Genomic DNA, 27,778 nt, shown 5'->3' with positions numbered 1-27,778 from the left:
GGATTCAATTTATGATCAAGTGGAATTTATCTTACAGCACACCTGGGTAAGAGCAGATTTGAATGGAGCATTTGGTGCATCTGGAGATGACTTCTCGTATTTTTTTCTCTTAATGGAAAATTAAGAGAAAAAATAAGAAAAATTTAGGAGAATATTGCTGCATGAGGCTTATTGTTTTAAGCAACAGAAAACGTGGAAACAAACTGTAAATGTTGCATCATGTGTCAGTGCAAACCCTCATGCATATACAGTAGATCTGTTTCAAAATAAAGTCATAATTTGTTTTATTACTCCATAGGTGACAACATTACAAGTTTAGAGGATACAAAGCTGTGAGGCACTGAAGGAACATTTTTTAGCAAGATATGTAATCAAATTCATGGACTGTTAAAAATATCAAATAGTTCAAACTTCAAATTCTATTTACACAACAAATTCACACTAAAATGGTGGCAGAAATACACACTGTCATATGGCTAATTTATTGGTATATTGTATATACAGAGCATTTTAAATGTGTTTTTCTGTCTGTATACATGGGTGTGATTCCAGTTACATTTGTAAAATCTCATGGACCAGATGTGGCTCAAGTGTCCTGACGCTGGGCTGGCCGTCGACCATCTGTCCGCCTGAATGGTGTGTTCCTCAAATCTGAGGAAGAGCAAAGTTTGGAGAGTTTCAACAGCATGTAATCATCAAACATGCAACATACATGCTTAAAATATCACCATGTGACTCCTTCAGGAAGCACTGGGTTACTGCACCTGTGATGATGTCCTCCAGCGCGCCGTCCTTCCCCTCGCGTACCTGCGGTTTCACCTGCCTTTTCTTCAGCTCTGCTATCAAGTCCATCTGGGGCATCTTAGGCATCATTGGCCCCTAGCAAAAGTTTTTTAAAAAAGCATTTGAAATCAAAGTAAATTCATTACTTCCTGCCCCATAAGAGTTTGAGTGTCGTGGGTTTAGTCACAGATTTGTTTTAGATGATGGTTTATGCTGTGTGAAGTATTTCTGAAAACTTTAAAATTGCACAAACCATTAAAAAAAGAATACCAGTTAAAACACATCTCTGATATATAATTTCTGAAGACTGGACCCTTAATATTTTACCTTTTGTACGTTGGGCTTGTTTGGTGATGATGACACTTTTTCCTCACTGCTCTCACTCTCCATTTTTTTTTTCTGCTCAATATCTTGCTGTGCTGTCTGTGTTCAATCAAGGACAAAAATTTAACATGCAATGCAACAACTGTAATGGATAAACAGCAGAAACCAGCCACACATCGTCACCTTATAGGCCTTTATCAAGCGTCCAAACAATGGGAAAAACATGGAAGGCTGTGTGGTTTTGGGGTTCTCTCCAAAATACTCCACCACAGAACCATATGCCTCCTGGAGGGAGAAGTACAGAGTTAGACAATATAAAATATAGCAATATAGCCACAATATTGAAACCAACCGCTGACAAGTCAAGTCAATAATGTTGATCATCTCATTACAATGCAATGATCTGCTGAGAAACCTTGGGTCTTGGCATTCATGTGGATGTTACTTGACATGCACTTCCCGGCCAAACCCCTCAGCCAGACAATGCACCTGGCCTCCAAATTCCCCAGTTTCCAATCTGATCAAGCATCAGTGGGACGTGCCAGTGCCCCAGAGCTAAGCTCGATTTATGGTAGGGCTTCCTGGGACCAGACTTGGCTCTGACCTGTTGAAGCATGAACACAGGCTCTCTGAGGGGTTCCTGTGGTGTCTGGCACCAGAGCGTTGGTTGCAAGGTGGAGTTCTGGCATATCCCACAAATGCTTGATCGGATTGGGATCTGAGATCCATTGGGATCTTGAGCTGGTCACCTTCCTCGTGCCAGCAGTTTTTGCAGTGTTGGATGACGCATTGTACTGCTGACGGGTTGGGGGCACTGTCATCTGGGAGTGCTGTTGCCACAAGCGGGGGTTACCTGATGTGTAATGGTGTATGGGTGGGTGGTGCGTGTCAAGTAGCCTTCACAAGAATGCCAGGACCCAGGGTTTCCCAGCAGAACATTGCATTGTGTCAAGCTGAACAATATTACTCACTTCACCTGACAGTTGTTTTAATGTTGTGGCTGATTGGTGCAAATCTCTAAAAGCATGTAATAATGTGTAAGTTGTGTGAATTAGAAATGAACTGTGGGCTAACCTGTGCTGTCTTGCTGTCTTTGATCAAAGTTTCCAGCTGCTCACTGTTGGTTTTGATGAATTCCTTCAGCACAGGGCTGTCATCCTGCACCAGGAATTCCTTTTTGGTCATTTCCATTCCCCGTTCTAATGAGCGGATATCTTGAAGAATGCCATCCAGAGATACTGGCAAAGAAACAGAAATGAGTTAAGTACCGCTCCCAATTTAGATCACAAGCTGGAAAGCTTGACAGTTTGTGTGAATGTACCAAGGGCTGCTTTGTCTACAAAGTGAAGCTCGGTGTAGAAGTTGGCCAAGTCGGGGTATTTTTCTTGGATGATACTGGTGATGAAGTGAAGCAGCGTCTGCGAGCGGTCAGTTGACTTGGTCTCCAACAGCTGAAAAGTAAAGACATTGACAAAGTTGTTTATTCCATTTTTCTTAAACCAAGACTAGTAACTTTTAACTAGTAACACCAGTGACAATTATGGGGTAATGGTAAATCTATCTAAAGTTTGCGAACATTAGCTACAGTTTTGCCGCTGGTCATTCTAAACCAGGTGAGTGTGTAACTAGGGTTGGGTACCATTCACATTTGAACTGATACCAACCTGGTTCCAGTACCTAGAATTGGATAGTGGCACCCAAAGATACCTTTTTTCAATACTTTTTCTGTAATAACAAAAATGTAATTTTTGAACAAGTTACATGAGTGATGTGGTAGACTAAAAGGCAGTTCTGCTCCTCTGCTCTTTCCTAATTACACACAAAACTCATTTTCTGTCTTTGTCTGTCTGCTTGTGTGTGTGTTTGTGTCTTCTTGTCTAGCAGTGATACTATGCTATTACTAAAATAATATAGAAAAGAAAATAGAACAGATGCCTTTACTATCATGGCAGATCGGTGCTGCTGTGACAGTTTTGGCTTGCTGGGGAGCTGACGGAGTTGCTAACAGACAGTCCAACACAGCTTTGGTGCCAGCCTTGACTTCCAGGTTTTGGAGTGCTTTGCATCACTCTCACCTCTTTTCTAAACCCACCACCCAGATGCGCTCTCAGGTACCAACATTTGGCTCCAGTGGATTTATGTGAATTGGTACTCAGTAGTACTGACATAATTCAATCAGTACCCTGAAAGGTACAGAGTTTGATACTCAACCCTAGCTGTAATAGTAAAAAGCATGACTGTATTGAATGGGTAAAAGGTTAATTTTATTACTTATTAGTTCAACTATTGACTTGTAAAAGCAATAATATGTGATTTCTTCTTTTTTGAAGTTAGAGTCTTGCTTTAAAGTGAAAGAGTACGAGTACAAACAAATGCTACTTACAAGGTCCAGACTCTGCAGCCGAAAACCGTACGCTGCACCCCTCTTGCTGCTATTCATATAGTTGCCAAAAGCAAGAACAATCTGAAGGGGAACACATAAGCCGATTTATGCAAAATCTCATATTTGGAAGCTACATCAGCATGCTGTATTCTCTTTTACTTACTTCTAAGATCTTTTTCAGTTTGGCTGAAGACTTGATGGACATGGATGCAGCAATGATGGAGTTGAGTTGCTGTGAATGAAGTGAAAACAAAAAATCAATACATCTGCTTAAGAACTTAAATCTGTTTCGGTCCAAGTTACAATGCATTTGACAAACTGACCGGCTGCAGGCGTTTGACACTATCTGGAAAGTTGCCCATGAAAGTTAGAGTGCTTATGCGCTGCTTCAGACGCAGAATCTTCCCAAAGCGTAAAATAAATCGGTCCTCGTCGGTCAGCTCCTCCAGCGGGCGGCCATCCTTCTCATAGTTAAGCAGCAGCTTCATCTCGAAATCTGTTGGTATGAAGGGCTCGAGTAATTCCAGTAAGTCGATGGACAAAGACTGCTGGTCATACCTGTACAAAAGATTGCACCAGTTAGTGTATGAGAGAGAGAGTAAGGGATAGCCAAGAAATGTATTCAATGCAACGAATTTTCTACAAAGCCCGTACGTCTCTATGGCGGTGCAGATAACAGATGGATTCATTCCCCCCTTGCGTAAAGTGATGGCCAGATTTTTGGCCCTGTTGGCGTCGATCAATGATGTCTTGCTGGGGGCTTTCTGGACCACCTTTTTCTTGATATTGGACAGGTCTGTTGGATTAGTCTGGGCCCTCGTCTTGAACTGTTCCTCAAAGATATCCATGTTCAACTCCTGTTGTAGACATAGTGAGGGGTAGAGAGAGGAAGATGAGAAGGTTAGGATAAAAAAGGATGTTAACTCTGCAGTTTTCAGACAGGATAAACTGTCAAGCATCTTCTTACCCCTAAAATCTGCTCATCATCCAGTTCACTGAAGACAGTGCCTGTCACCTGGTTTGGTTTTAAGGCCTGCCAGTTCAACAGCGGCATCCTGAACTTTGTCTGAATGGGCTTCTTGGTCCTAACCCCTATGGAAACAAAAGGAAGAGGAATAATCAAACAAATAAGATCTTAACTGTTTTCTTTAGCATTTCATTCTGTTGTGAGTGTTTTCAGGACTTTTCATATTCATCCTTACCAGATTGAGGGTTTGGTGCTCCAGGAGGGGGTGGAGGTCCACCACCAGGTGGGGGAGGTGGAAGTGGGGGTCCAGCACCAGGTGGGGGAGGAGGAGGTGGTGGTCCAGCACCAGGTGGGGGAGGAGGTGGTGGGGGTCCAGCACCAGGTGGGGGAGGAGGTGGTGGGGGTCCAGCACCAGGTAGGGGAGGAGGAGGTGGTGGACCTCCTCCAGGTGCAGGAGGAGGAGGAGGAGGAGGAGGAGGAGGTGGAGACACAGCCCCACAGCCTCCAGCAGGAGGTGGAGGTGGAGGTGGAGGTGGAGGCGGAGGGGGGGAGGCAACCATCTCTGGACCACCTGAAGCAGGTGGAGGAGGAGGTGGAGGGACAGAGGCAGGAAGGCTGGACGGTGGGGAAGCAGAGGCAGTGACAGAGATTTGAGCGCTAGGCTGGGTGTCAGAGGCTGGAGCTTGGACATATTCGACCACCGTGACAGGCACAACCTGGATGTCCAGGCCTCCGGAGGCGCTGCGTCCAAGTCTGATCAGTCCCTTGTCCTGCAGCTCCTGGATTTTCTGCTCCAGCTCTGAAGACGTCTGAGGGGTGGAGGCACTCAGACGCTCCCTGTCCTTCTCCCTCTCCCTGTCCAGCTCGCGCTCCCGTTCTCTCTGCTGCAAGGCACTAACCTGGGAACAGGACTCTCGCAGGCTTTCCTATTAGACACAAACACAAATATAAAAACACAGCTCATCTCTACAAAGAACATATAATACACAGTCTATCTTCAGGCTTTAAAGTGGAGATGAAATAGTGGGCAATATGACTTTGGTTAATTTGATTTTAATGTTAGGAAACATATGACACTGCAATTAAACTTGATGTCCACCTGGTTTTGTTAGAAAACCAGATATTTCACTTTTTCACCAGCAAGGTGCAGCCATCTTTCAACAAGCTAGTTGGTGACATCACAGGAAATAAATACAAAATAAGGTCTGTTTTTAACAGTTTAAGAGATTTTCACATTTTGTTCTTTGACATAAAACAAAGTATTGGATAACCCACTCGTGACATTTGAAGCTTTTATGTGTCTTTAAAAAGGCAGTTGCAAACAAGTGGCTAAATGAGACAACAGAACCTCATCACGGCCAACACTGCTCCACAGCCCTGTTGTGGAAGTGATATTAGGTCATGGGACAGTGGTGTAGTTCATTTATAGCCTAACCTTAGCTTTTTACTTCTGATAATTGCATGTAGGCTTCAGAGGTCGTATAAGTTGTGTTCATTTGTAAAAATTATTTTGCTGAACGAAACAAATAACTATCATGAATGTTTGCTTGCCGCAGAGCTTATTTTCTGCAAAAATCCAATGAAAAAATCCTACTGACTTTTCGACAAGCAAATCAAGGTAATTAATTATTAACTAGCTAATTCCCATGTTGGCCAACAGAAACTCGTCATTGCTGGAGCACTCTGTAACAATTACTGTAATTTGTCTGAACAAAATATGTCAACCTGATAGTGACGCTAGAGGAAAAGTCAGGGGATCACCAAAGTCATTAGTAGTAATCCTCTTGAAACATGATTGAACAACAGACTCACAGACTGACTGACACTGCCATCCCCAGTGTTGATGGCTAAAATGCAAGGTCATTTACAGATTTATTTGACATGTGCAAATACTTTCATCTTTCTTATTTTATATTGAGGATAATTAGATTTTACTTTCATATTAAGGTTATTAAAATAAAGTGAACTGCCACTCTTTTGACCTCATTATAAGTAATCACTGTAAGAATGGCACACCTTGCTTGGCTAATTAATCTTATTAAACATTATCCATGTCATGAAGCAGCCCTTACTTTAAGCAGCTCAGTCTCCTTGGTAGCCTGCATGAGCTGAGTCTCAAGTTCAGATATTCTCTCTGCAGAATGATTCTCAATTTCCTGAAGCCGGGTGTTCAGCTGCAACACGAGACAACATTGCTTTAATATCACAATGTCAAAGCCTCTTCTTCATAGAAATTCCTGTTTCAGTTAATTTGTAGCTGACCTGTACGTTATGGTGCTGCAGTTCATCAACATGCTCCATCACCCCTCCTCTATTCTCAGCATCCTCCAGCAGGGCTCCTACATCTAACACATTGTCCAGGTAGGCCTGGATCTGGACCTGCAGCTTCTCGCTCTCTGTTTCCTTCAGAGTCTAACACACAAGCACAAACAATAATGACATATGGCATAGGGACTGATTCAGGTTAAAGTGTCAGCAAAAGTCTCATAAAAAAAAAAAAAACATTTTCATACATCTTATGTTTTTAGCAGTAAATATTATCAGGGCTACAAATAATTGATAATTTTGGCCATTTTCCTGATAACTTGATGATTTGTTTCATCTATATTATCATGTAAAATGTCTATCTCAGTTTTCCAGAGCTCATTGTGGCATCTTCAAATGTTCTGTTTAGTTCAATCAACACTCATAAACACAAATATGTTCAATTTACAATATTGTACAACAGAGGAAATCAACATTTAAAGTGAAACAAATGATTATTTGACTGCAAAATAGATGCCAATTCATTCCCTGTTGATCGAGGTATTGATTCATAATTTAATTGTTTAACATTATACTGTTGAATGTTTTGACATAGAGAGAGAATGGCTCTATTAGAACAATTTAGCACAGGGAAGTTATGTGATATTAACAGGTTGTCATCAGCAAAATGTAAAGGGAAACTGATGAACATGCAGCAGCCCTATTAAATGAGGAAGAGAATAGAGGGGTGCAGGATTGAGTCCTGCACCACGCGGAAATGAGTTAGCATCCAAGCACTCATGGTTCCCTCGTCTCAGAGTCGATGGGTGCTTTGAATGGGTTTTTGGTTAGATGCCTAAAATAAGGTTTATGGTTAACAAGAGCTTAAAAGGCTTCCTTGTTTTGGTCGACATAAAATACATCATTAGATACCCTACTTGAGAATTTTGAAGCCTTACGTGTCTTCAAAAAGGTGGTTGCTGACGAACATAACATTGTCACACCAAACACAGCTTTAGAGCCTTGTTGTGGTGCAGATGTTAGTCATGCGACCATAGTGTGATTTGTTTATAGCCTAACACAACTTACTCCATACTTCGAGCGATTGCATTTATGCTTAAAAAATCATATAACTGCTGTTCTTGTGTGGAAAATGACCTTGCTAATCAAAATATGTAAGTATACTAAACATATATTTTTTGCATTAATCCAAAACCTGGTAGAAAAATTCCATTGGCTTTTTGTAGAGGGAACCAGGGAAATGTTAACACCTAGGTGGGCCTACTAAAAAAAACCCATAATCTCTGCAGCACTCTATGAGCATTAGAATTTACCCGCTTGACACCACAAGTTACTTAAACCTCAGCAAATGGCACGCATAAAAAATGTGACCTTGACTGAAGAGACCTTGAATAGGTAGATTGATAGATTGATAGATTATACATATATATATTTAAACCTGCAGTATCTGAACTATTGTGGACTGCCTGCGAGCAGGAGAAACAAGTTATGACCACGATATAACTTCTCAGGAAACAGTTGCTTATTTACACATCCAGGAGTTATGGAGCAACATTAAGATTCATGTGGAGTTGTGTTTGTGTACATCTGATGAATATGAGTCTAATCTCTATGAGCTCCGTTTATGGTCTATGAACTCCTGAGGAAAATACTTGCCTCTCTAGCTGCTAAATGTTCCAAACACCATTCACAAAAGTTAGCTCACCAGTGTGGGAGTTTTTTCTAATTTTTTATATATATATATATTACAATTATATTGTTATTGTGATTCTTTTGACTCTGATGGCGTGTGGTGTCGTGAAAATCAGATATCCTGCCAGCCCTACACTGACCCATTGCCACTGAGATTATCATGCATACTCACCCCAAGATACTTGTCTAACCCGAGGTGAGTGAACTCGAACTGTAGATGAACACGAAAGTTCATGTTCTCCACTGAATGGACCACAATGTTTATGAACTGCATGCAGGCCACCTGGAGGCAGACACAATGACAGTTAATTCTTACTCCCTTTATTTGACAAACAGACTGCCTGTGATGAGGTAATACATTTGTGGACCTACCATGAAGTCAATGTTGCTGTCATCATTGATGAAGTACTCCATCAGCTTCTCAAAGCGGTTCTTTTCTCGGCTCACCTGAGAAAAAAATAGAAACTTATCTGAATATGCAGTTTAATTGGTGCCCACATGGGGGCGTAAGGGGGGGGGGGGGGGGGGGGGCATTAATGCAAAATTAGTCTTGTATGACAAGTTATAGCTATTACATGTAGTAACTGATCTAAGCCACACAAACAGGGTGTGGTTCCTACTCATTGTACATTGTACTTGCATTTAGAATAAAACACACATGACTGCTCCACATGGGATAAAATTAACACTACAGTGCATGTGAGGGGTGGATGGTGGCAGTCATAAGATGACTAATAATGAAAGAGGGGAAGTCTGGAACAATGGTATGACTGAACAAGCAACAGTCAAAGTCAAATTAGGTCATCGCAATAGAGCAAAATTACTAATGAAAAACTAATTTCACCTCTTTGAAGTTGTCAAAAGCAGACAGAATGATGTCATGTCCTCCTCTGACAAGACACACTGCAGCCAGCAACTCCAGCACAAGGGCTTTGGTCCTGTCGCAGCACATTAGAGGTTAGATATGGATACAGGCAGACATAAAACACACTTTTGTTGTCTTACACACAAACGCACTCACCTGGGATTCCTGCTGTTGAGACTGAGGGTGATCTCGTTCACACAGCGCGGGTGAGTCATCACCAGGTTAAAACCAGACTGAAAGCACAAGAAAAACATGAACAGTTGCTCCCCATGAGAGCTGGTGTGTTAAAGGATGCAGGAAAAGTGTTTGTGTTTGGTTTGAGAAAAACAACACTGTAAAAAAATAAGCATTTTATAAGCCTTTAAATCAAACAACTTGCTTGATTTAAAATTGTGCTTCACTCACAACCAGTGAAGTGAAACAGCAGTGGGAAAACAGATTTATGTCACCCCACCAAAAAAATTCCCTTTCTTTAAAAGCACAATTTTATGACAGAATATGAGACAAGTGACTGTTTTTGCACTGTAGGGGAAGCATGAGTATGTTAAGGCTCTACCTGGTAGTTCATGATGGCTCGCAGACACATTATGCACACATGTACATCATCTCTCTGGTTGGATGAGTGGGACTTCTTATGCATCTTGTTCCCCAGAGTGGAGCTTATTCTGTAGAGGGATAACAAGTGCACAGACACATGAATGAACTCTGTAAGAGAAGAGAAGCTACTGTATGTGCACATGGTTTCATGTTGAGGCCCAGAACAACACAGTCAGCCAATTATAACAAGACTTCCAGCATTATTTTGTACATCCACTGTGTCTGTCTGACAGCTGAAATGTGGCATCAGGTGGAGAGGAAAATAAAGAATAAAATGCTCAACAAATGAGCAAAGGATGTGAATGAATGACGGTGTGAGAAATGGAGGTATTCGTCATGGTTGAAATGTCTCAGTTTTGAGAGGAACTGCTGTCTAGCAATAAGATGGCCATGAAATTGGATAAGAAGGGCAGCAAAAACTGCTATACAATAAATAATAATGGCATATTGACTAAGATGAAAAGACATTTAGCCTGCTGCACTGTTTGTTTCATATTTTACAAAAATAAGAATCTTTTGCGGTTGGTTGATCAGGGCTGTCATTATTTATGAGAGCATTTGTATTAATAATGAAGATTTTGTAAATTTGGACCTAGATATGCGAAACAGATGAAACAGATGCAGATAAATTTGACACAGCTCGGCAGCTCTGAGAAAATGACATGGCATCTGGTCACCTCTATGGCACTACAGTGCACCACCATCACACCACTTCTGTCTTACATGACTCTATTTTTTGATTACATGGGCAACTAAATAAGCCGAAAGTTCCTCTTTAATAAAAATTCATGATATGGAGTGCACTTTATAGATATAATTATATAATTCATAGAACATCTCTGGGTCTGGACTCTGTTTTTTATAATTGTTGTACCTTAATTATCATTCATGCTCTTACCTTACAGTCAGTGCCCGAGCAGCTCTGGTCATCCCGTGCGCGTGAGAGCCACTGGAGCTTTTGGTCAAGTCTTCCATTGACCTCTCTGCTGGTTTTCCTCTGTCTGACAGGGTGCCACCATTTTCAACACTCTCCACATCAAACCTACAGAGTTCATAGAACATAAACATCCGCTGTGATAAAATAGCTTCATTTATGTAGCATTATCATTTTGCAGAGAGTTTTTTACACCCTGCTGGTACTCACGAGGCGTCACTTTGTGCATGAGACAGGTATTCCACCAGAACATCCAAACCTTTGTTCTGCTCGTTGAGAAACTCTTGAGCCCATCTACAAAAAGAACCAAAGCAAAATTAAGAATGAGGGATGAAACACTGACAGAGAAATATTTTGTAATTATAATTAACAGATACTGCACTCAGATTGGACCTCTAAATACAAATACGTAACTTTAGAAAGAAGAAATAACCCAATCTTGCTCTTACAGAGGAAATGCTGAATTCATAAGCAATAAACCACACTCTTGCTCAATTTAACACACGCAGGTGGTTTTTTGTTTCAACCTTACTCGGATGTGACCAGCAGCTTATGTTGGCCCATGCTAGCAAACTATAAATAATAATGGTTATAACTGCTATTACTAAGCCTGTTAGCTGACTTTATGTGCAACTGTTTCGCTGCAATTTAACTTTTAATATCATCCTGTAATGGTGTGTTGCAGAAACAGTGACTGGTGTTCAGTTAAAAGTTAAAGGTGCTGTAGATAACTCTGGAAAAAGATAGCTGATTGCTGAGGCTCATTCCCTGGTCGTCAAATACCAATGCTGGTATTTGGTAGTCCAACCAAACCACCAACCCGAATTGTCATTTGTTGACGACCTGGGAATTAGACTGAAGAATCAACTGTCTTTCTTCAGAGTATAGCATCTTTTATGCTCAGTGAACTGAAACTGACCATTTATCATAATAATGAAAACATAAAGTTTTCTATCTGGTAGCACTGTGGAGCAATATTTGTTGGAGTGGGTCCATGTGCACCAAATGTACATAGACACACATTCATTTTATTTGTTTACAACAAATCTCCACTGAGAACCATTAAATGGTTGTGTATGTGACTCTGGAAAAAGTTTTCTAATGCTCAGACTCATTTCTGGATTGTCATATACTGATACTTTGGATTGGTGGTTCGGTCTGACTACCAATCCAAAGCGTTGGTGTTTGACGACCTACATATATCTATATCTATCTCTCTCTCTCTCTCTCTCCATATATATATATATATATATATATATATATATATATATATATATATATATATATATCAAAACCATATAAATCGCATCACACATCAATAATCAAATAAACATCAAATAGGGCCCAACCCAACTTAACGGACTCACCCAATGTGATTGGTGCGAAGAGATATCTCCAAATCTTTAAGGACCTGGGTGGCATCCTGGATCCTTTTCTTCAGCTAAAGAAGCAGAAGAGGTGAGAATCGAGACATCACTGCGCAGACAGAAAATTTAAGATGTGTCATACATGGAAGGAAGTTGATGTTTTATACTGACCCTGCGAGTCACCCCTCCCTGATCCTGGTAGAAGCTCTTAATCTTAGCCAGGTAAGTGGACGGGGGGCTCTTGACCTGGAAACGCTCCTGGGGGAGAAGGATTCACAAGCTGCTTTTAACTGAGTTCATTTTATCAACAACCCTGAAAGATGACTGGACTGGAGATACGTTTACAAGCACTCACATCATCTGAAGCTATTATTGCCTGTGCTAGTTAACACAACAAACACAAACCGCTTTCTGTTTCCATGCCGACGCCATCACTTGCCACCACAGAAACTGTGTTGCAAGGTTTTCACACTGCACTCTGCTCTCTCCTACAGATCCACTTTGGGTATTTTATGTACTTTGTGTCACCTCTGTCCCAGTGGGGACACAGGTGCCAGAGTCCTGCTCAGTTTCAAGACATGTAGTCTATTTTGAGGGTTAATTGTAAAACAACTCATTATAAATGAAACAAAGGTCTTACCTGATCACAGACTAACTCCCACTTCTTTTCATTGTCATACTGACTCAACAGCTTCAGTTTGTCTGGAGGCAAGTTCATGTAGCTCTGAAAGAGAGAGACAAAGAGAGACACTGTTTCAGTCTAAAGAATTGGAAATGATCAAATAAATATAATAAAAATATAACTCTGGGTAAAAAGAAACCTTAATTTTATATTTGTCACATCTCCTCTACAAAAACCCTCCGGTGTCACTCAGCACACATTATTACAGGGTTCCCACTGATTCTTGAAAAGTCTTAAAAGGCACTGAATCCATTAATCTAACAAGGGGGCATTAATTGGTCTTAAAATGTCTCAAATCAATTTTTTAAAAGTCTTAAAAATGCTATGACATGTAAAGTGGGATTTTGATGACGTTTTTCTGAAGCTATACTGTAAATTCTCAAAAACTGGTAACATCTACTTTCTTTTAATAATTTACTGGATGTCTCTGGCATAACTGGACAACATTACCAGTGCAAATTCAACAAAAATCAGTTATTTAACCAAGATTTTGTAGCATGGAAGCCGGTACAAGGCAATGCTTATGAGGCTCAGTGTTTTTAACACAAAAATGTTTTCAAATTCAGCACGATGGAAACCAAGGCAGTGGATTCCCACATGCATAGTGAGAGACAAAAATCACAATGTATTTTACCAATGAAGGCTACAAAGAGGAAAGGAAAATTCAAAATAACATCTCTTCTTTGGGGCGCTGGTGGCTTAGTGGCAGAGCAGGCACCCATGTACAAGGCTGATGCCGCCAAAAAAAATAACTTTAAAAAGAAAAAGATCTCTTCTTTGTCCATCCTATTTCTCCTGAATATAGTATGACATCATTATGAAGTTTTAACCATTTTCTCATTCTTCTTAAAATAATCTTCCTCTTGTCTCAGCCTGATTCTAATTTAAGATCTTATAATACTCCTTTTCCCCTCTCACCACAGTAATCTTTATTTGTCTGAAATGAGATAACAGTAAGATACATAAGAAAACTTGATTGGCTTATAAATGTGTGTGCACAATTTCAAAAATTTGTCTCAGTGATCAAATTCAGTTCTCAACTCTGTGTGTTTTATCTGTTCTCAGAGTTGAGAAACCTATGAGAAGCCTATGAGTGCAGCAAAAGAACTCTCCAAATAAGAAGTTGATTTATTCTTCTGCTCCTTGTTTCTCCTCAGGACGGTTTAGGAGAAACAGATCAGAATTTAGTAATCTCCAAATAAGAAGATGATTTATTTCTGGTGAGACAAAGACAGGACTATTGTGACCATCAAACCTTTTCCTCTGGGTTGATATTTCTTTGCTCTGTTCTACCCTTGTCCTCAAGTTTAGTTACTGTAAAGCTGATCTTAAATTTCATTCTGATTGGCATTGAATAGCCTGAAAAAGTCTTAAATATGACTTGCCTTAAACTGTAGGAATTACATGTTGTAATTTCTTTCTCTTTCCTGCTTATGCAACTGTATTCAAATCGGCCAACCACAAATGCACTTTCTGGGTAAAACAGATGGGTGTTCACTACCTGCCGGAAACACAGATGACTCAGTGTTTACATATATGTATTGATGGTTGTCAATGGGTATCTCGGAACAGAAATATTTTTGGTTAAAAGAAATTATTGAGTTGATCTTAGAGTCTTTATGCCACAGTGCAACCTTTAAGATTAAGAAAACCCACTCCACTCCTGATCATTTTGTATTTATTTGTTGGTTTCTCTCCTTTTTAATTCATATGATCAAAGTCAGCAATTCTTTACATCAACTTTTAACAAGATTGAACTTTTATCTTATCACATAAGATAATATTTCTGTAATCTTCTCGACTGTATGAAGAATTTTACACAGATCAAGAACCCCCCCCCCCCCCCCCCCCCCCACCTCCACAACTCTTTGGTGAAAGTTGACTCAATCATAAGGAGTGGACATGCTGCCCAGAAAGTGCAGTTTCACTTTGAGGTATCACCCTCAACCTACAGTGAAATGTTTGACTGTTTTAAAGGTTATTCCCCCATGTAAATGACTTAAAAACTGAATGATTCAACAAGCCCAAATTAAGTCTTATGAATGATTCAGAACCTAATGGAGGAGGTTGTGTGGAGAAATCGAGGACATAAAAGTTATTAAAGGGCAAGATACTTGAAAAATTAATTAGAACAAGAATGATCCTCGAGTCATTCAAATAAAAGCCTTAAATTACAAGAGCTTTGGTTAGTGAGGGGATAATTACACTCTTATTTATGCTTAACTCAAAGTCAGTTTCCTATTCAATGTTCCTTTACTTTCACAACTTGCTGCAATCTACCCCACCCCATCACTGGTTGTACACCTGACACAATACTTCCAAACACACTAGCAACACTAATTTTTTCAGTTGACATTGGGCGTTGCTCAATAATTTCTCTTTCACACCGTAAAAATAAAACAAAGAGAAGCAAAAACGGAAAAGGACGGTTGCTTTGCTGCTGGGGAGTTAGTGCTTCATCCATGGTAGGGTAAGGGAGGGGTCGCATTGTGGGTTTTGTGGTGCTTCACTTACAAAAAAAAAAAGAAAAAGTAAAACGACTCACATGAGTGTTTGTGTGCAGGTTCACTTGCATGACCTCACAAGAGTATAAATTTCCAAAGTTTAGAAACAATGACATGTACTTCTCATTTTCTTTCTTTAGTTACTTACGTAAATCTTACATCCTGAACTCTCAAAATTTGAAGAAGAGTACAGCGTCTCTCTAAAGTTTGCATTCAAGTATTTTGACTGAAAGAGGAAGTGAGGTCATACTTTCTTGTAACGTCTGTGAGGGCGTTGTAGGCATGAAATGGCACAGGCCACCATTTCTGAGCAAAATATGTCACACAAGTCAAGCTCAATTTTCATGTCTTCTTGTACGATGATATTTCAAGACAAGAAGTCTCGACAAGAAGTTTTCTGTGAAACAGTCACACATGAATGCTGAAAGTGTTAATGTATAATGTTAAGCCTATAAACCATATAATATAAACCATATAAGCCATATAAACTATTGTCAGTTCTGAATAATAGCCCATATAAGATCTTGACCCTCCTTAACTGAGTTTTAAAAATTCACCAACTGTCAACTTTTTCAGTAATTTTAGCTGAGTTACAGTATTTCTTGGGAATATTTGCATGTGTGTTGGCATTTCAGGTTTGCAATTTTTTAAATAATTGTTAAGGCATTACCAGGGAAAAAATAAAAACCTTCAAAACCTGTTAGCCATTTTTTTATAGTAGCTACAAAAAATTCAGCAATTGTCACTGGCAAAAAGATCTTACTTTCTTCCATCTGACATTCACAAAAGTTTCATTAAATAAGTAAAAAACACCTAACTCTCAAGGAAAAGTGAATATCTAATGATTATTTTTTTACCTTCTGTACTCTGAGGAGGAAACACCTTCTTGACTATTGTTGTTAGTATTTTTATTGTGGTTCACGGTTTAAATTTAGCACAGGTAAACTGGTTTAAAATTAAAGAGTCAAGATGTTTTTTTCTCTTTACATAAATAATTGGAGGTAAGCTAATGTTACAGCATCTATTTGCTTATTATCTATGTGTCTGCAAAGTACCTGGACACCAATGGATTTCGATTCATCCCGTCAACCCATGATGTCACACTTACATGGAGTGTCATAAAAATTTAAAGATGGGTAGATTTGATTTTTTTTTTTACCAGTAAGCAGCGGGCAGAGTTATAATGATGGGCTATATGACGCCCATTTAGATGTAAAACTTGAGATGTTGGGCTCTAGTTTCGCAGACCCAGCGAGACGGGGGCGCAGCGCACCTGCGCTTCGCCAGCTGGGTGTGGCCAGGCGGATTTTGCAAGTTTGGCACACCGTGCGTCTGGCGCAGCTACTCCTCTTTCCCACCTTCCTCCCTCCTACCTGCGCAAGTCGGAAAGAGGGAGGAGAGAAGGCGTGAGTGGGTTTTACACACATCACACCAATCAAATGAGCCCCTCTCCTTGCCCTTAAATGCGCTGCGCCAAGGCATAATGAGAGTTAACTCAATTCGCCATGGCAGAAGAGAGCAGCAGCGTCAGACGGCCAAACTTCTCCCAGGAGGAAACTAATGTTTTGGTCCGGGAGGTCCAAGCTCGCAGTGTCCGACTATATGGAACTGCGAGCAGACCTCCACGGGCTGATGATGCAAAGGTAGCCTGGGAGGAGGTCACCACAATCGTAAATCAATGTTGCGTTTCTCTCGTGTGCGTGCGCGCTCTCTCTCTTTCTCTCTTGCAGTCTCACTCTGTTTCTTTTCTTTTGACTTTTCTAAGATGACAGATGCTGAATATATACTCCCTATCTGATGCTGTGGCTGTTTGTGGTTGGCTGAGAGGGATGTGAACTCATTAGTTTGCTGCTGTGTTAATCAAATCAGGTTGGGTTTCCATTAGGTGTGCCAAATGGTGCCAATCCCCTTTGATCTGACATCAGATGTGACGGGACAGTCGACATAGAGATACATTTATGTGCTGATTGCAGATAGTTGCATTGAATAGTGTTTTTTTTTAGGTATTTATTGCATGTTAATGTGCCTGACATTCTGGAAACCTGCCTGTGAGGTTTTGGTGACGTGTGCGCACTGTCCGCCGGTCAGCCAAACTTCGGCTTACACTGGCTGCGCTCCGCCTGCGCTGACAGTAGTTCAGTTCAGTTCAGTTCTTTATTGTCCCTCAAGGGGAAATTTAGTTTGCAGTGCAATTCAACATACAAGGGACAATCAAGACAATGTCAACAACAATCACAACCACAACAACCATAAATAAAATAGATCAGATCAAGCTGTCCATAGAAAAAATAAATCTATAAGGGAATAAGACCATATGGAGTGCTTATAGACAGTGCAGGCAAATTGAGTCCATCAAGACTCAGTGCAAATTAAGAACATTTATTGCACTTGGAATAAAAGAAAATTTAAACCTATTGCTTCTAACCTTGGGGAGCCTGTAACGCGGGCCAGAAGGAAGAAGAAAAAATTCTCCTAAAAGTGGGTGGTCAGTGCTGGCCAAGATCGACTGTGCCTGAGACCTGATTTCAGCTGGCGAGCTTTTAGCGCACCTTTGGCGAAGCCTTTTGGCACGAAACTGTCACTGGCCAAGCTGCATCTGTCGACACCTCCCCCTGCTGCGTCGCCACACCCATCTCAGAGCACCTCGGTCTGCCAAACGACCAAACTGAGCGGGCCTCGGGTTGCGCTGCTCGAAACTAGCTCTGCGCGGGGTTCGCCACCCTGCACCACCCTGCGCTACGCCGGGAAACTAGACCCCAAAGTGTGTAGGCTGTCAAGCTTAAGCTTCAGCTTAAGTCGAGCTTCTTATTGATGTTAATGGAGCAGCTGCAGGCTGCAGTGTGTTGGTATGACATCACAATTTATAGTCTTGCTTGTCTTCAATTCACTTTTTAAGATCACATGATTAAAACCAGCCTTGAGAAATTAAACTTTTAAACAACATATAATTTTTATTGTTTATTTCACTTGAAAAATAATCAAAGATTTAAGTGCGTCAGCATCCCTGGTGCTAAACTAAATGTTTTGATGTGTTACTCTTAATGAATGTTCAAATGCTTCAAGTATTCCTCATGAGGCTTTATGTTTTTCAGCTTGTTGTGAGACTGTTGAAAGAGTGGTGGAACATTTGCTTTCCGGTCTTATGGTCTCACTCATGTAAATATGTTGCTCAACTTCCCCTTGGGGCCATCCGCCTGAGCATGCACTAATCACCCTGTTTCTGACATTTTCAAATCTAACAGAGAAGTAAAGAAGTGCTTAGATGAATCCGCCAGCTTGTTGATATTATTGTTTTTAATGTGATATCCCTGCTTTGAACGAAGCACTTATTGATGCCTTTTGTGCAGATTTGATTGGGCAAAATTAGATCTTTGTCAGACCACATTTAAAGCAGATATTTTGTAAAGCCTGGCTCTGTGTACAGACCAGAAAAATGGGCCTCTGGATTTAAATATAAAAATGTGTTAGACAACAAACAGAAAAGGGCTGACATCATATCAAGTCTGTATTCAGGTCGAATTGATTTGGCAGCATAAATCAGTCACAGAGCTTAAGTGTTCAAAAACCAGGGTTCAGAACACTTACTACGTAAAGCAACTTTTTTCTATGACTTTAAATGGTATACCTGCACCATTTCATCACATTTCATAGCTGTCACATCTGTTTTCATGTGCGGTAAAGGTGCGTGCCTTCTTGTCTCCTGAGCAGCTACTCACCAGCACCACATTGAAGCGCTCCTCCAGCTCCTCCTCTGGGGGCATGGGCAGCTTGGGGGGAGCCGGCTGCTTCTTCTGCAAGGTTGGAGTGGGGTCACTCATTCCTGAAGCTCCTCCGACCGAGTTCCTGGCCTCTCGGACCTCAGCCGGTTCCTGCTCCAAGCCCCCTGCAGCCGCATTCCCCATCACTAATCTCCACAAGTAATCCAGGAGGAAAGCTTTAAACAAACCCTTTCTCCTGAGAAATCAGTGTATTCCAAAACAGAGTGACAACACACTCCAAATAACAAGAAGAAGCAGGCTTAAATCAAACCAAGTCTTTGGGCCTTCAGGGAGAGGAACATCAAGCCTCTGGTCTACTGAATCCGCCTATGTCGGATGGGGTGAGTAATGAAAGTAGGTACGTCGTCCTCATGCCTGTCCTCTCATCAACCTGTTTTGCTCTCTGTCTACAAGCACCTTTGACGATAAGGTAACAAGCCTTGTTTTGGCCTGCTCAGCTCTACGAAAAGACTCACCTAAGCGTTGCTTGCTACTCTCTATAGTACTTGTTGACCGACAACTCCTCTGGTGAGTGAGTACACAGGGCTGTGTATGAGAGGAAGGAGAGGGGAGTGTGACACACTATGTAACGCAGACAGAAACCACAAAAGTACAAAAGCAGAAGAGCAACTTCCTGTGCATGACAGCAACAGAAGCTGGGGTGGAAGGCAGGGTGGAAGATGAACATGGTAACTGTTGGGCGTATCGTGCAAGCAGTAGGTGATTGATGAGTGTGATAAGGCAGCACAGTAATAAAAAGAAAGCAGAAAGAGTGTCCAAGGTTATGGCAACCTGTGTAACCACAGCAGGTGAAGATGAACCAACAAGCAAAGAAAACTTTTTCTCACATTACCATGAATCCATTTTCACTACACTGGAGCCATTCTTTCTCTTGAAGCCAGCTTAACTTGTATGGGGTTACATTTGTTTTGGTCATTTAATTTAAGTTCACGTGAGGCCAGGTTGATGTGGAAGACAGGTAAAGGTCCTGAGTGAAAAGGTAGAGAGGGTTGTCCAACAGCGCCCCTCTGTGTTTGAAGCTAACTACTGCATAGTTGGTTGCTGCATTCGCTGTCTCTTCGGAAGTTGCAAGTCATGATATTCGACATCGGAACATACAGCTTCATATAACGTTCAAGACGTTTTAAGTGTGTGCAGCGAACACTAACCTTGTAAAGAAAAACAATATACTTATTAATACTACTACAACCATTTTTTTTATGACGAAGCCTAATTTTTTCTTCTTATTCGTGCACAGGAATAAGGTACCGTGGGAGAACAGACTGTGAAGTCATCAGTGTAAGTTACTGATTTAAGGGTACGTGAATAACAAGAATTTTATCAGTTGATAAAGCTTGGTATGGGAGAACTTGTATTTTTTTATTTGGATGATGGAGAGACGGACATCAGATTCTTACAACTTTTTATATGAAGAAAATAGGAACCTACGAGATGCACGCGAAGGCAGCATAGCTAATAGTTATTTTACATTCCAAAATGACGGACCCGACAACGTCGCCAGAGGATCACTGGAAAGTAAGTGACTAATGTTAGTTAACCACAACTTTTTAATTAACTTGATTACTACGTCTGTGGCGGCAGCGATAGGCTGCAAAAGCTGTTATGTCTTTAAGTTGAAGTTTTGCAAACGTTATGGAGGAGTAAGTCTTTGTTAGCTTGACAGCTAACGTTAGCTAGGTGACGTTAGCCAACGTCACAGGGCTAATAACAGTTAGCAGTTAGCTTGTTAAGTAAACAAAACGACCCGAAACGACAGCTCTTGTTTCTTGTTTGTGCTTAAAATAAACTTGCAGCCACCTAAAACGACACTCCTTTTTTTGCACTTCTGTCTTTCTTTTAAGCATCCAACTGAAATTGAAGTGCAGATTTACTGAAAAGTCTGCCAGAATGGTGTAGTAAATCTTAGCAAGCGTGCAAATCCATTGTTAATTGCAGCCCTACCAAATATAATAAATGCAAACTGTGGGAAGTAACAGTGTAGCATAAGGAAATCCTGTTTTTGTCATTAGGAGAATACTTGGTTCACTTTCCCTTTCCATTTCACAAAAGTACTGATTGAAGATTTTACAACAAGCCATTTAAAGTCAGTACGTCATTGTCGTATCTAATAATGATGTCGCTGCTGACATGGAAGAGCAGCTGTATGAAGATATTTCCCGATCTTCCCCGTGTGAGGGACCGCAGTAGAGCTGTTTATCTAACCGTGTTAAACTCCTTTAGGGGGCAACATTTGATATACGTAGGTTTTATTCGTGGATTCTCCTTTAATATGATGGATGTTGGTAGAGAGAGTGAAACCCCTGGTTAGAATAATCATTATCAAACACTCTAAACATTTAGCAAGACTTAATGTTGGTATTGAACACATCTTCAGGGTTTTGCCTCGTGGAATCATTGTCAATAAAAGAGAGAAAGAGAGAGAGGGACCCAATTTTGGGAACCACAAATTGAAGTGACTATTGTGTTGTGCTGCCCTAGATCAAACAGTGGATCTGTGATTGAAGTACAAATAGGATGCAGCTCTTTACCCTGCTGCATACTTAAATTGGACAAATCAGGGCAATGCTCAGTGGGGGTTTAGACTTCCTATCATACTAGCTGTTGGTCTATTGTCAGTGTATTTAGGGCAGCACGATTTCCCCCCTTTTTATTCCAGCCTCTCAGCCTCTATTTTCTCCTTTTTCCGTCTTCTCTTGTCTGGTGATGGCTCGGCAGACAGACGGCGCTTTCAGCGACAGTGGCTTTGACCCTAGTGAGTATTCAGTCAGTTCATATCCTGTTGTTTGTCATATCATTTGATATTTAAGCTTTGTGATAGTGACCTTGTGTTTCTGAGCTTAGCATGTCAATCTATTTTTGGTCTTGCAGTGAAAAATCTTTGATGCATGCTGTCTGTCTTGATCTTCAGGTTTCTTTGCTGAAACTGCCAGAAAGGGTTCAGTTGTGTCCAGGGCCAACAGCATTGGCTCAACAAGTGCCTCCTCAGTACCAAATACAGGTACTATGTTTATACAGGGGGGAACTGACAGTGCCGACAGTTTTAAGAGAGAATTCGTGCTACATTTAGATTGTGATGTGAATGTTTGCTTTGTTGAATGTTCTTAACTTCAGATGACTTCCCTGTAATACATATATTTGCAGTCTTAATTCTGTCACATATTTTAAAATTGAACTTCTAAGAATGAAAGGCCTTATTTGTATATCACCTTTCTCTCAAAGTAAAACCTAATTGTTCAATGGAGACATAGCCTGCTTTCTTTCATTTCTACTTCTTGCTTCTTGAAAAAAGGAAAACCCTGTTTTGCTACTCTCTTCGAAATATAAAACACAGGGGACATAAGTGTACTTAATAGGATAGATGCACAATAATTCCAATAGTGGGCTTTGTGTAATTATATTGTTAATAAAATCCAGTGCATGCAGGACTGTTTTCCATCTTCGTAGCTTTTGTCCAGATTCTGTCAGCAGGGTTTTATGAGTCCCCTCTGTCAAATAAAGTGTAGCGGAGGCCAGTTTGAAGTGCATTACAGAGATCGATATAACTTGATTGAGGCATGAATCAGCTTCTCTGAATCCTGCTGAGGTGAAAAATGATTCAGTCTTGGCTAAATTTCTGTGATGGAAGAAAATAGACTGAAGACTTACTCCAGGATATTCACTGTAACTAAATCAATAAATTCATCTTCCAGTCTCAGAAAAAAAAAAAATCTTGGTATGGTTTTAGACCAACTAAAATTAGCGTAGTCCTCATGTTTCCGAAAAGTTCTGCAAAATAGTTCATTGTGCATTTGTCAGTCTGCTGACTGGTATTCTATGTCACAGTCAGAAGTCAGAGGCATGTTTCTAAATCTGAGTGTTAATATATTTTTGAATAGATGATGAAGACAGTGACTACAGACATGAGGCATCATATAAGGACTCGTATAAAGATCGACGGAGACAAGCACACACACAGGCTGAGCAGAAGCGTAGGGATGCTATTAAGGTAAGGCTACAGTAGACGGCAAATTGGATTTTGATCTCCATGACTTACTGCAGATACACCACACGGGCCTTTAAAAAGTTTTAGAACTACATATTTTCATTTGTTCAGTATGTGTTATTTTTTTTGGTAACTTCAGAAAGGCTACGATGACCTCCAGTCCATAGTGCCAACGTGCCAGCAGCAGTCTGAATTTGCAGTGGGAGCACAGAAGATAAGCAAGGCTACTGTGCTGCAGAAAAGTAAGATGTGATGATATTGGATGAACTCATACACAGTCGCCTTGATGATTATATTTCGAATAATGGTGAGTTCATCATTTGACATTGGTCTCTACTAGGGAAAGATAGTAAATACGAGCAAGTCAGTAGGGTTGGGCCGGAGAAAAAAAAATGTTCAAACTGGATTGATATTGAGCCAAACAACCAAACTCGAACAGTATTCCGAATTTTATCAAGTGTTGCACTTGCCTCAGCAGCGGTCCCAAGTTGAACATAACAACACAGTGTCACAACAGCAAATAAGCATCTGACTATCGCGTTGCATTGCGTATCATTGGATCTCTGTGTCCACGATCAATATACACTTCTGTTATGTCATGTAAACAAACCATGTAAATATCAGCTATGCACTTGAGATCAGACTGGAGACGTAAACACTTCGAAGATGGGTGAGTAGCCTATTGGCTTAAAACAAAAAACACATTTTAAAACACATTGTGATATTTACTGGAAATGACAATACACACAATGCAGCTAACAGTAAGTAGCTTGGATTATAGCGACTGTCATTTATCTTACCAGAAACCTTTGTCTCCCCAGCAGTCTTTCTCCAACCAGCTGGCACCTTATTTAGTTTTTGCATTGAAAGAAAATATTATGCATATGATTCCTCATTTTAACTTGAATGAATCATCGTACATTGTGACGCTTTCAAAGCAATCAACAGGAAACACAGTGTCTGACAAAAAATCAGCTCAAAAAGGTGCACCACATTGCATTTGGCCAGTTCAAAAACCCTTCCTTGTCAGCTTCAGATTCAAAATGTAGTCATATTTGTGCAGTTTTAGTTTTATTGACAGGCTAACTCTGCCATGTCTCCTCTCGTCACCCCCAGAAAACACAAGAACTTTCTAGTAAACATCCACAACATGCGCCACTTTTCCCCCCTCCGACCCCTACTAAAATGTGATCTCCGTAATGTTGCTGTGCTTGGTTCACGGTCCGTCAGACACAAGCAGCTCTGTTAGTCCGTTTATAAACAAACATTGTATTATGTTCATCACGTTGTCATATTGCTTGTTACTAGTTTGATTTAGTGCCATGTCATGATGACAAATGCCAGTTTAAGCACGTACTCCGGACCGGACAAGCCAGACCGGAAATCAACCCAACTTTACAAGTCAGGAAAGATCAGACTTTCCAGTCCAGCTGTCAGCAGTCACACTATTATCTAGTTGTTCTCCAATAGCGTCTAGTCCAGCCACTGGTTTATTTCTTACTCCAGTCATGTGATACAAATCTGCATACTGCTTATAGCCCCCAATGACAGTTTCAGTCTCACATGCTCACATTACACAAAGCAAGCAAATAAGACAATACAGGGATATATACTGTATAGCATGTTCAGATCACCTGAGCTCAATAGAAAGATGGAGACAGAAATATCACATTGAAGAGATATCTGCACTCGCTCAAATTTCTTTGTTAGGGAAAAAGAGGAAGTAGCAGCATTTTGGTACATGGGCAATGGTTGTGGAGGGACAACACCTCTTTAAAAAAGAATAATGTGTTGAGTGAAGAAACCCCTGACAGATGTATTTGTTTGCAGCAATCGACTACATCCATTTTCTTCATAAAGAAAAGAAGAAGCAGGAAGAGGAAGTTTCTCTACTAAGGAAAGAAGTGATGGCGCTGAAAATCATGAAAACGTGAGATAGTGGTTCACAAACTCTCTCAGCCTAGCTTTTTTTCTATAGTTTATTCTACAGTCCCAGTTGTTGGCAAACTAAGACCTTCCTACTTGTTCTGCATCCAGACAAATGAAAAGATGGATTTAAAAAATAAATGCTGATCTTGTATAGTGTGAGAAAAGTCTTGAGTCAGAAATGCTTTAATTGCAGCGCTGACACAGCATAAGGTAAAGGTACTATTGGATCTTTAAAAAAAAAAAAGCAACAAAGTATTCTCAAATGAAAACAAGTGCTGTTAGATCTGCATTTATTCTAGCCATATACACTCTGTATAGGCAAACCAGTTTATTTAGTGTGTGGGTCAATTAATCATGTCTTTATGAATTAGTTTAATTAATTAAATGATGTATTTTGTGAGGCCAGTGAACAGCAATTGTCTCTTTTGATAGGAACTATGAGCACATAGTGAAGGCCCACCAGAACAACCCACAGCAAGGAGAGGATCAGGTGTCTGACCAGGTCAAGTTCAACATCTTTCAGAGCATCATGGACTCGCTGTTCCAGTCTTTCAGCAATTCTGTTTCAGTGAGCAGTTTCCAAGAACTCTCTGCCTGTGTATTTAGCTGGATTGAAGAGCACTGCAAGCCACAGGTAAATCATATTTCTGATGTATTGTGGACAGCGGGATCAGACAGAGTAAAATGGTCAGTGCTACTTGTTGAGTTCATAACAGTCACTGTGTTTCTTCTGTTTTGTCGTAGACGCTGAGGGACTTTGTTGTTGGGGTGCTGCGGCAGCTTAATGGTCAGCTTTACTGATTGAGTGAAACCTCTGGGCTTAACTCCCAGAAATTGACTTTGAGCTTGCTCTGGCCTCTCAGGGTGGACGAAAAAACTTCAATCAGCCTCAGGCCACACACCACAGTATTTACACTCACTTCAGCTCATCAGTGACTCTCCAGCTGCAGTTGTATTACCTCAACCTCATGGTATGGGCAGAGATGAGAAGTTGTATTGGATTGAGCGATCACGTTTAAGAAGGATCACTTTCTGATTGTAAGTGTACGTACATACAGACAGCTGAGTATTTTTTCAGCTTCTGCTGACTGTTCATACTTCTTACTGTTGTTCTGCTAAGAAAAGCAGGGGAAACTCAACAGATTGCAAGTGAACGTGTATGTGAAATGCATCCGGTAGACAAGATAGTGTAGTGTGCATCTAGTTGTAGTCACAGGAGTTGCCCTTGTTGAGATGAATCAAATCCAAGACTCCTCTCACAGATTGAGGTAATTGGCTGTATTGCTTCTGCAATCTATCAACCTAATTAACAGAAATAGAGAAAAGGGTGATGAAAAATGTAAAAACTCATGAGCCCACACCCTCCCCTGTTGCATCAAGCATATATTTGCAGCCTTATGCTGATCCAAAGGGCTACACTCAGCTTCAGTGCACAAACATAATGAGTCAGCCATACCACTTCTGACAATGTTAAATACTCCACTACTATACTACTGCAGGGTAACTGTAATTTCTCTTAAATGTGCAATCAGGAACACGCTCTGTGGCGCGTCAGCATTTTATTGCTTTGGTTTAAAAACAGACTCCTCCACCTTAGTTTTAGAAGACATGAGGTTGTCATTAATGCAGTTATGACAAGCTGTCAGAAATGTTGAAATATCATGGTGACTGGTGTGCAATGTAAGCAGCATTAAGATTCATGGATTACTATTAATATATGCTGACTATTGACAATAATTAAGCTTTACCGCACATTGTGAAGAGATTGTTTAAATACAGGCAGTTATTCAGTTGCTGTTATACATGTGATGTGTTCATGATGTGTTCGGAGATGATGTGAAATACCAAGTGTTGATTCTGATGAACCTTTCAGATTGCAGTTTACCATACAATAAGCTTTTCTAAATCAAATGACATAACATGTCATCTCTTTAAAGGTCCAGTGTGTATTGTCAGAAATTGAAGTTAATGTAATACATACATTTTCATTAGTTTATAATCACCTGAAAATGACAATTTTCAATTTTTTTTTTTATTACCTTAGAATGAGCCGTTTATACCTATGTACTGAATGGGTCCTCTTCCATGGAGTTCACCATGTCGTTTCCACAGCAGCCCAGATTGGACAAACCAAACATTGGCTCTAGATAGGGCAATTCGTGTTTTGATATTGGCCATAGTATTTCTCCTACACACTTGGCAAACAGGAGAAGTTTCAGTTGGTCCCAATCTGCAACCTCAGGCATCAGATGCCACTAAATCCTACACACTAGACCTTTTAAATTTCGGTGGTTTTAATGCCAACATGACAAACGCGTTGGTTGTCAGTGACTTTTACGCTCAGTAACAGTTCATTCCAAACAGTGAAATAGTAAACACCACTTGTGAATGTCGAACACCGATAAATGGAAAATGTTCTAATTGTTCAGGGCTGATTTTTTTTTTTGAAAACCGTCACTGTACCCACCACTGGTCACGGGTCCCTGGTGAGAGATTTACAGCTGCTGTACTGAATTAAAGAGGTTTTTCATTCTTAGATTTTTGAACATATGATATAATGCCAGTTTTCATGATGGCTTTCACAGTTTCCAGTGTCTGAGTAAGTAAAATCTGTCATTTACATGGCTGATCTGTTCTGAATTACCTTACTGTTGTGGCTTTAATTACAGGGAAGTGTTGACTTATGACCCTGTCATGTTGCTTTAAGTACTGTCTTTTTATAGGT

At 40.5% G+C, this 27,778-nt stretch overlaps 2 protein-coding genes across 2 annotated transcripts; one reads left to right on the top strand and one right to left on the bottom strand.

Annotated features, from left to right (window-relative positions):
- Positions 1-267: 267 nt before the first annotated feature.
- fmnl1a (formin-like 1a) lies at positions 268-19,694 on the bottom strand. Its single transcript, XM_033643809.2, has 25 exons — positions 19,080-19,694; positions 12,818-12,901; positions 12,349-12,435; positions 12,178-12,251; positions 11,021-11,104; positions 10,775-10,918; positions 9,836-9,944; positions 9,436-9,512; positions 9,259-9,352; positions 8,787-8,861; positions 8,587-8,697; positions 6,720-6,869; positions 6,530-6,631; positions 4,693-5,383; positions 4,458-4,582; positions 4,145-4,347; positions 3,814-4,048; positions 3,654-3,722; positions 3,491-3,571; positions 2,429-2,558; positions 2,182-2,345; positions 1,291-1,392; positions 1,111-1,206; positions 765-879; positions 268-651 (listed from the first exon to the last, which is right to left on the bottom strand). The coding sequence occupies exons 1-25, from the start codon at positions 19,263-19,265 to the stop codon at positions 587-589; spliced, it is 3,453 nt and encodes a 1,150-aa protein (XP_033499700.2). The 5' UTR covers positions 19,266-19,694; the 3' UTR covers positions 268-586.
- Positions 19,695-20,194: 500 nt separating this feature from the next.
- mlx (MAX dimerization protein MLX) lies at positions 20,195-27,680 on the top strand. The gene is made up of 9 exons (XM_033645270.2): positions 20,195-20,269; positions 20,380-20,657; positions 21,858-21,894; positions 22,051-22,140; positions 23,018-23,127; positions 23,264-23,366; positions 24,955-25,054; positions 25,486-25,687; positions 25,798-27,680. The coding sequence occupies exons 2-9, from the start codon at positions 20,619-20,621 to the stop codon at positions 25,852-25,854; spliced, it is 738 nt and encodes a 245-aa protein (XP_033501161.1). The 5' UTR covers positions 20,195-20,269; positions 20,380-20,618; the 3' UTR covers positions 25,855-27,680.
- The last annotated feature ends 98 nt before the right edge of the window (positions 27,681-27,778 follow it).

Source organism: Epinephelus lanceolatus, chromosome 18, assembly GCF_041903045.1.
Source record: "Epinephelus lanceolatus isolate andai-2023 chromosome 18, ASM4190304v1, whole genome shotgun sequence".
Classification (NCBI taxonomy): Eukaryota; Metazoa; Chordata; class Actinopteri; order Perciformes; family Serranidae; genus Epinephelus; species Epinephelus lanceolatus.
This window is presented reverse-complemented; position numbering and strand designations above follow the sequence as displayed.

What these genes read in the sequence shown, in the direction of transcription:
- fmnl1a (XM_033643809.2), bottom strand. Translation starts at nt 19,265, where the DNA reads ATGGGGAATGCGGCTGCAGGGGGCTTGGAGCAGGAACCGGCTGAGGTC. An exon ending in AGCGCTTCAATGTGGTGCTG is followed by an intron (nt 12,902 to 19,079) that starts GTGAGTAGCTGC and finishes TCTCTCTTTCAG; the next exon opens with AGCTACATGAACTTGCCTCC. An exon ending in ACAAGCCCAACGTACAAAAG is followed by an intron (nt 880 to 1,110) that starts GTAAAATATTAA and finishes AACTTTTGCTAG; the next exon opens with GGGCCAATGATGCCTAAGAT.
- mlx (XM_033645270.2), top strand. Translation starts at nt 20,619, where the DNA reads ATGACGGACCCGACAACGTCGCCAGAGGATCACTGGAAA. An exon ending in CGCCAGAGGATCACTGGAAA is followed by an intron (nt 20,658 to 21,857) that starts GTAAGTGACTAA and finishes ATGGCTCGGCAG; the next exon opens with ACAGACGGCGCTTTCAGCGA. An exon ending in CGACAGTGGCTTTGACCCTA is followed by an intron (nt 21,895 to 22,050) that starts GTGAGTATTCAG and finishes CTTGATCTTCAG; the next exon opens with GTTTCTTTGCTGAAACTGCC.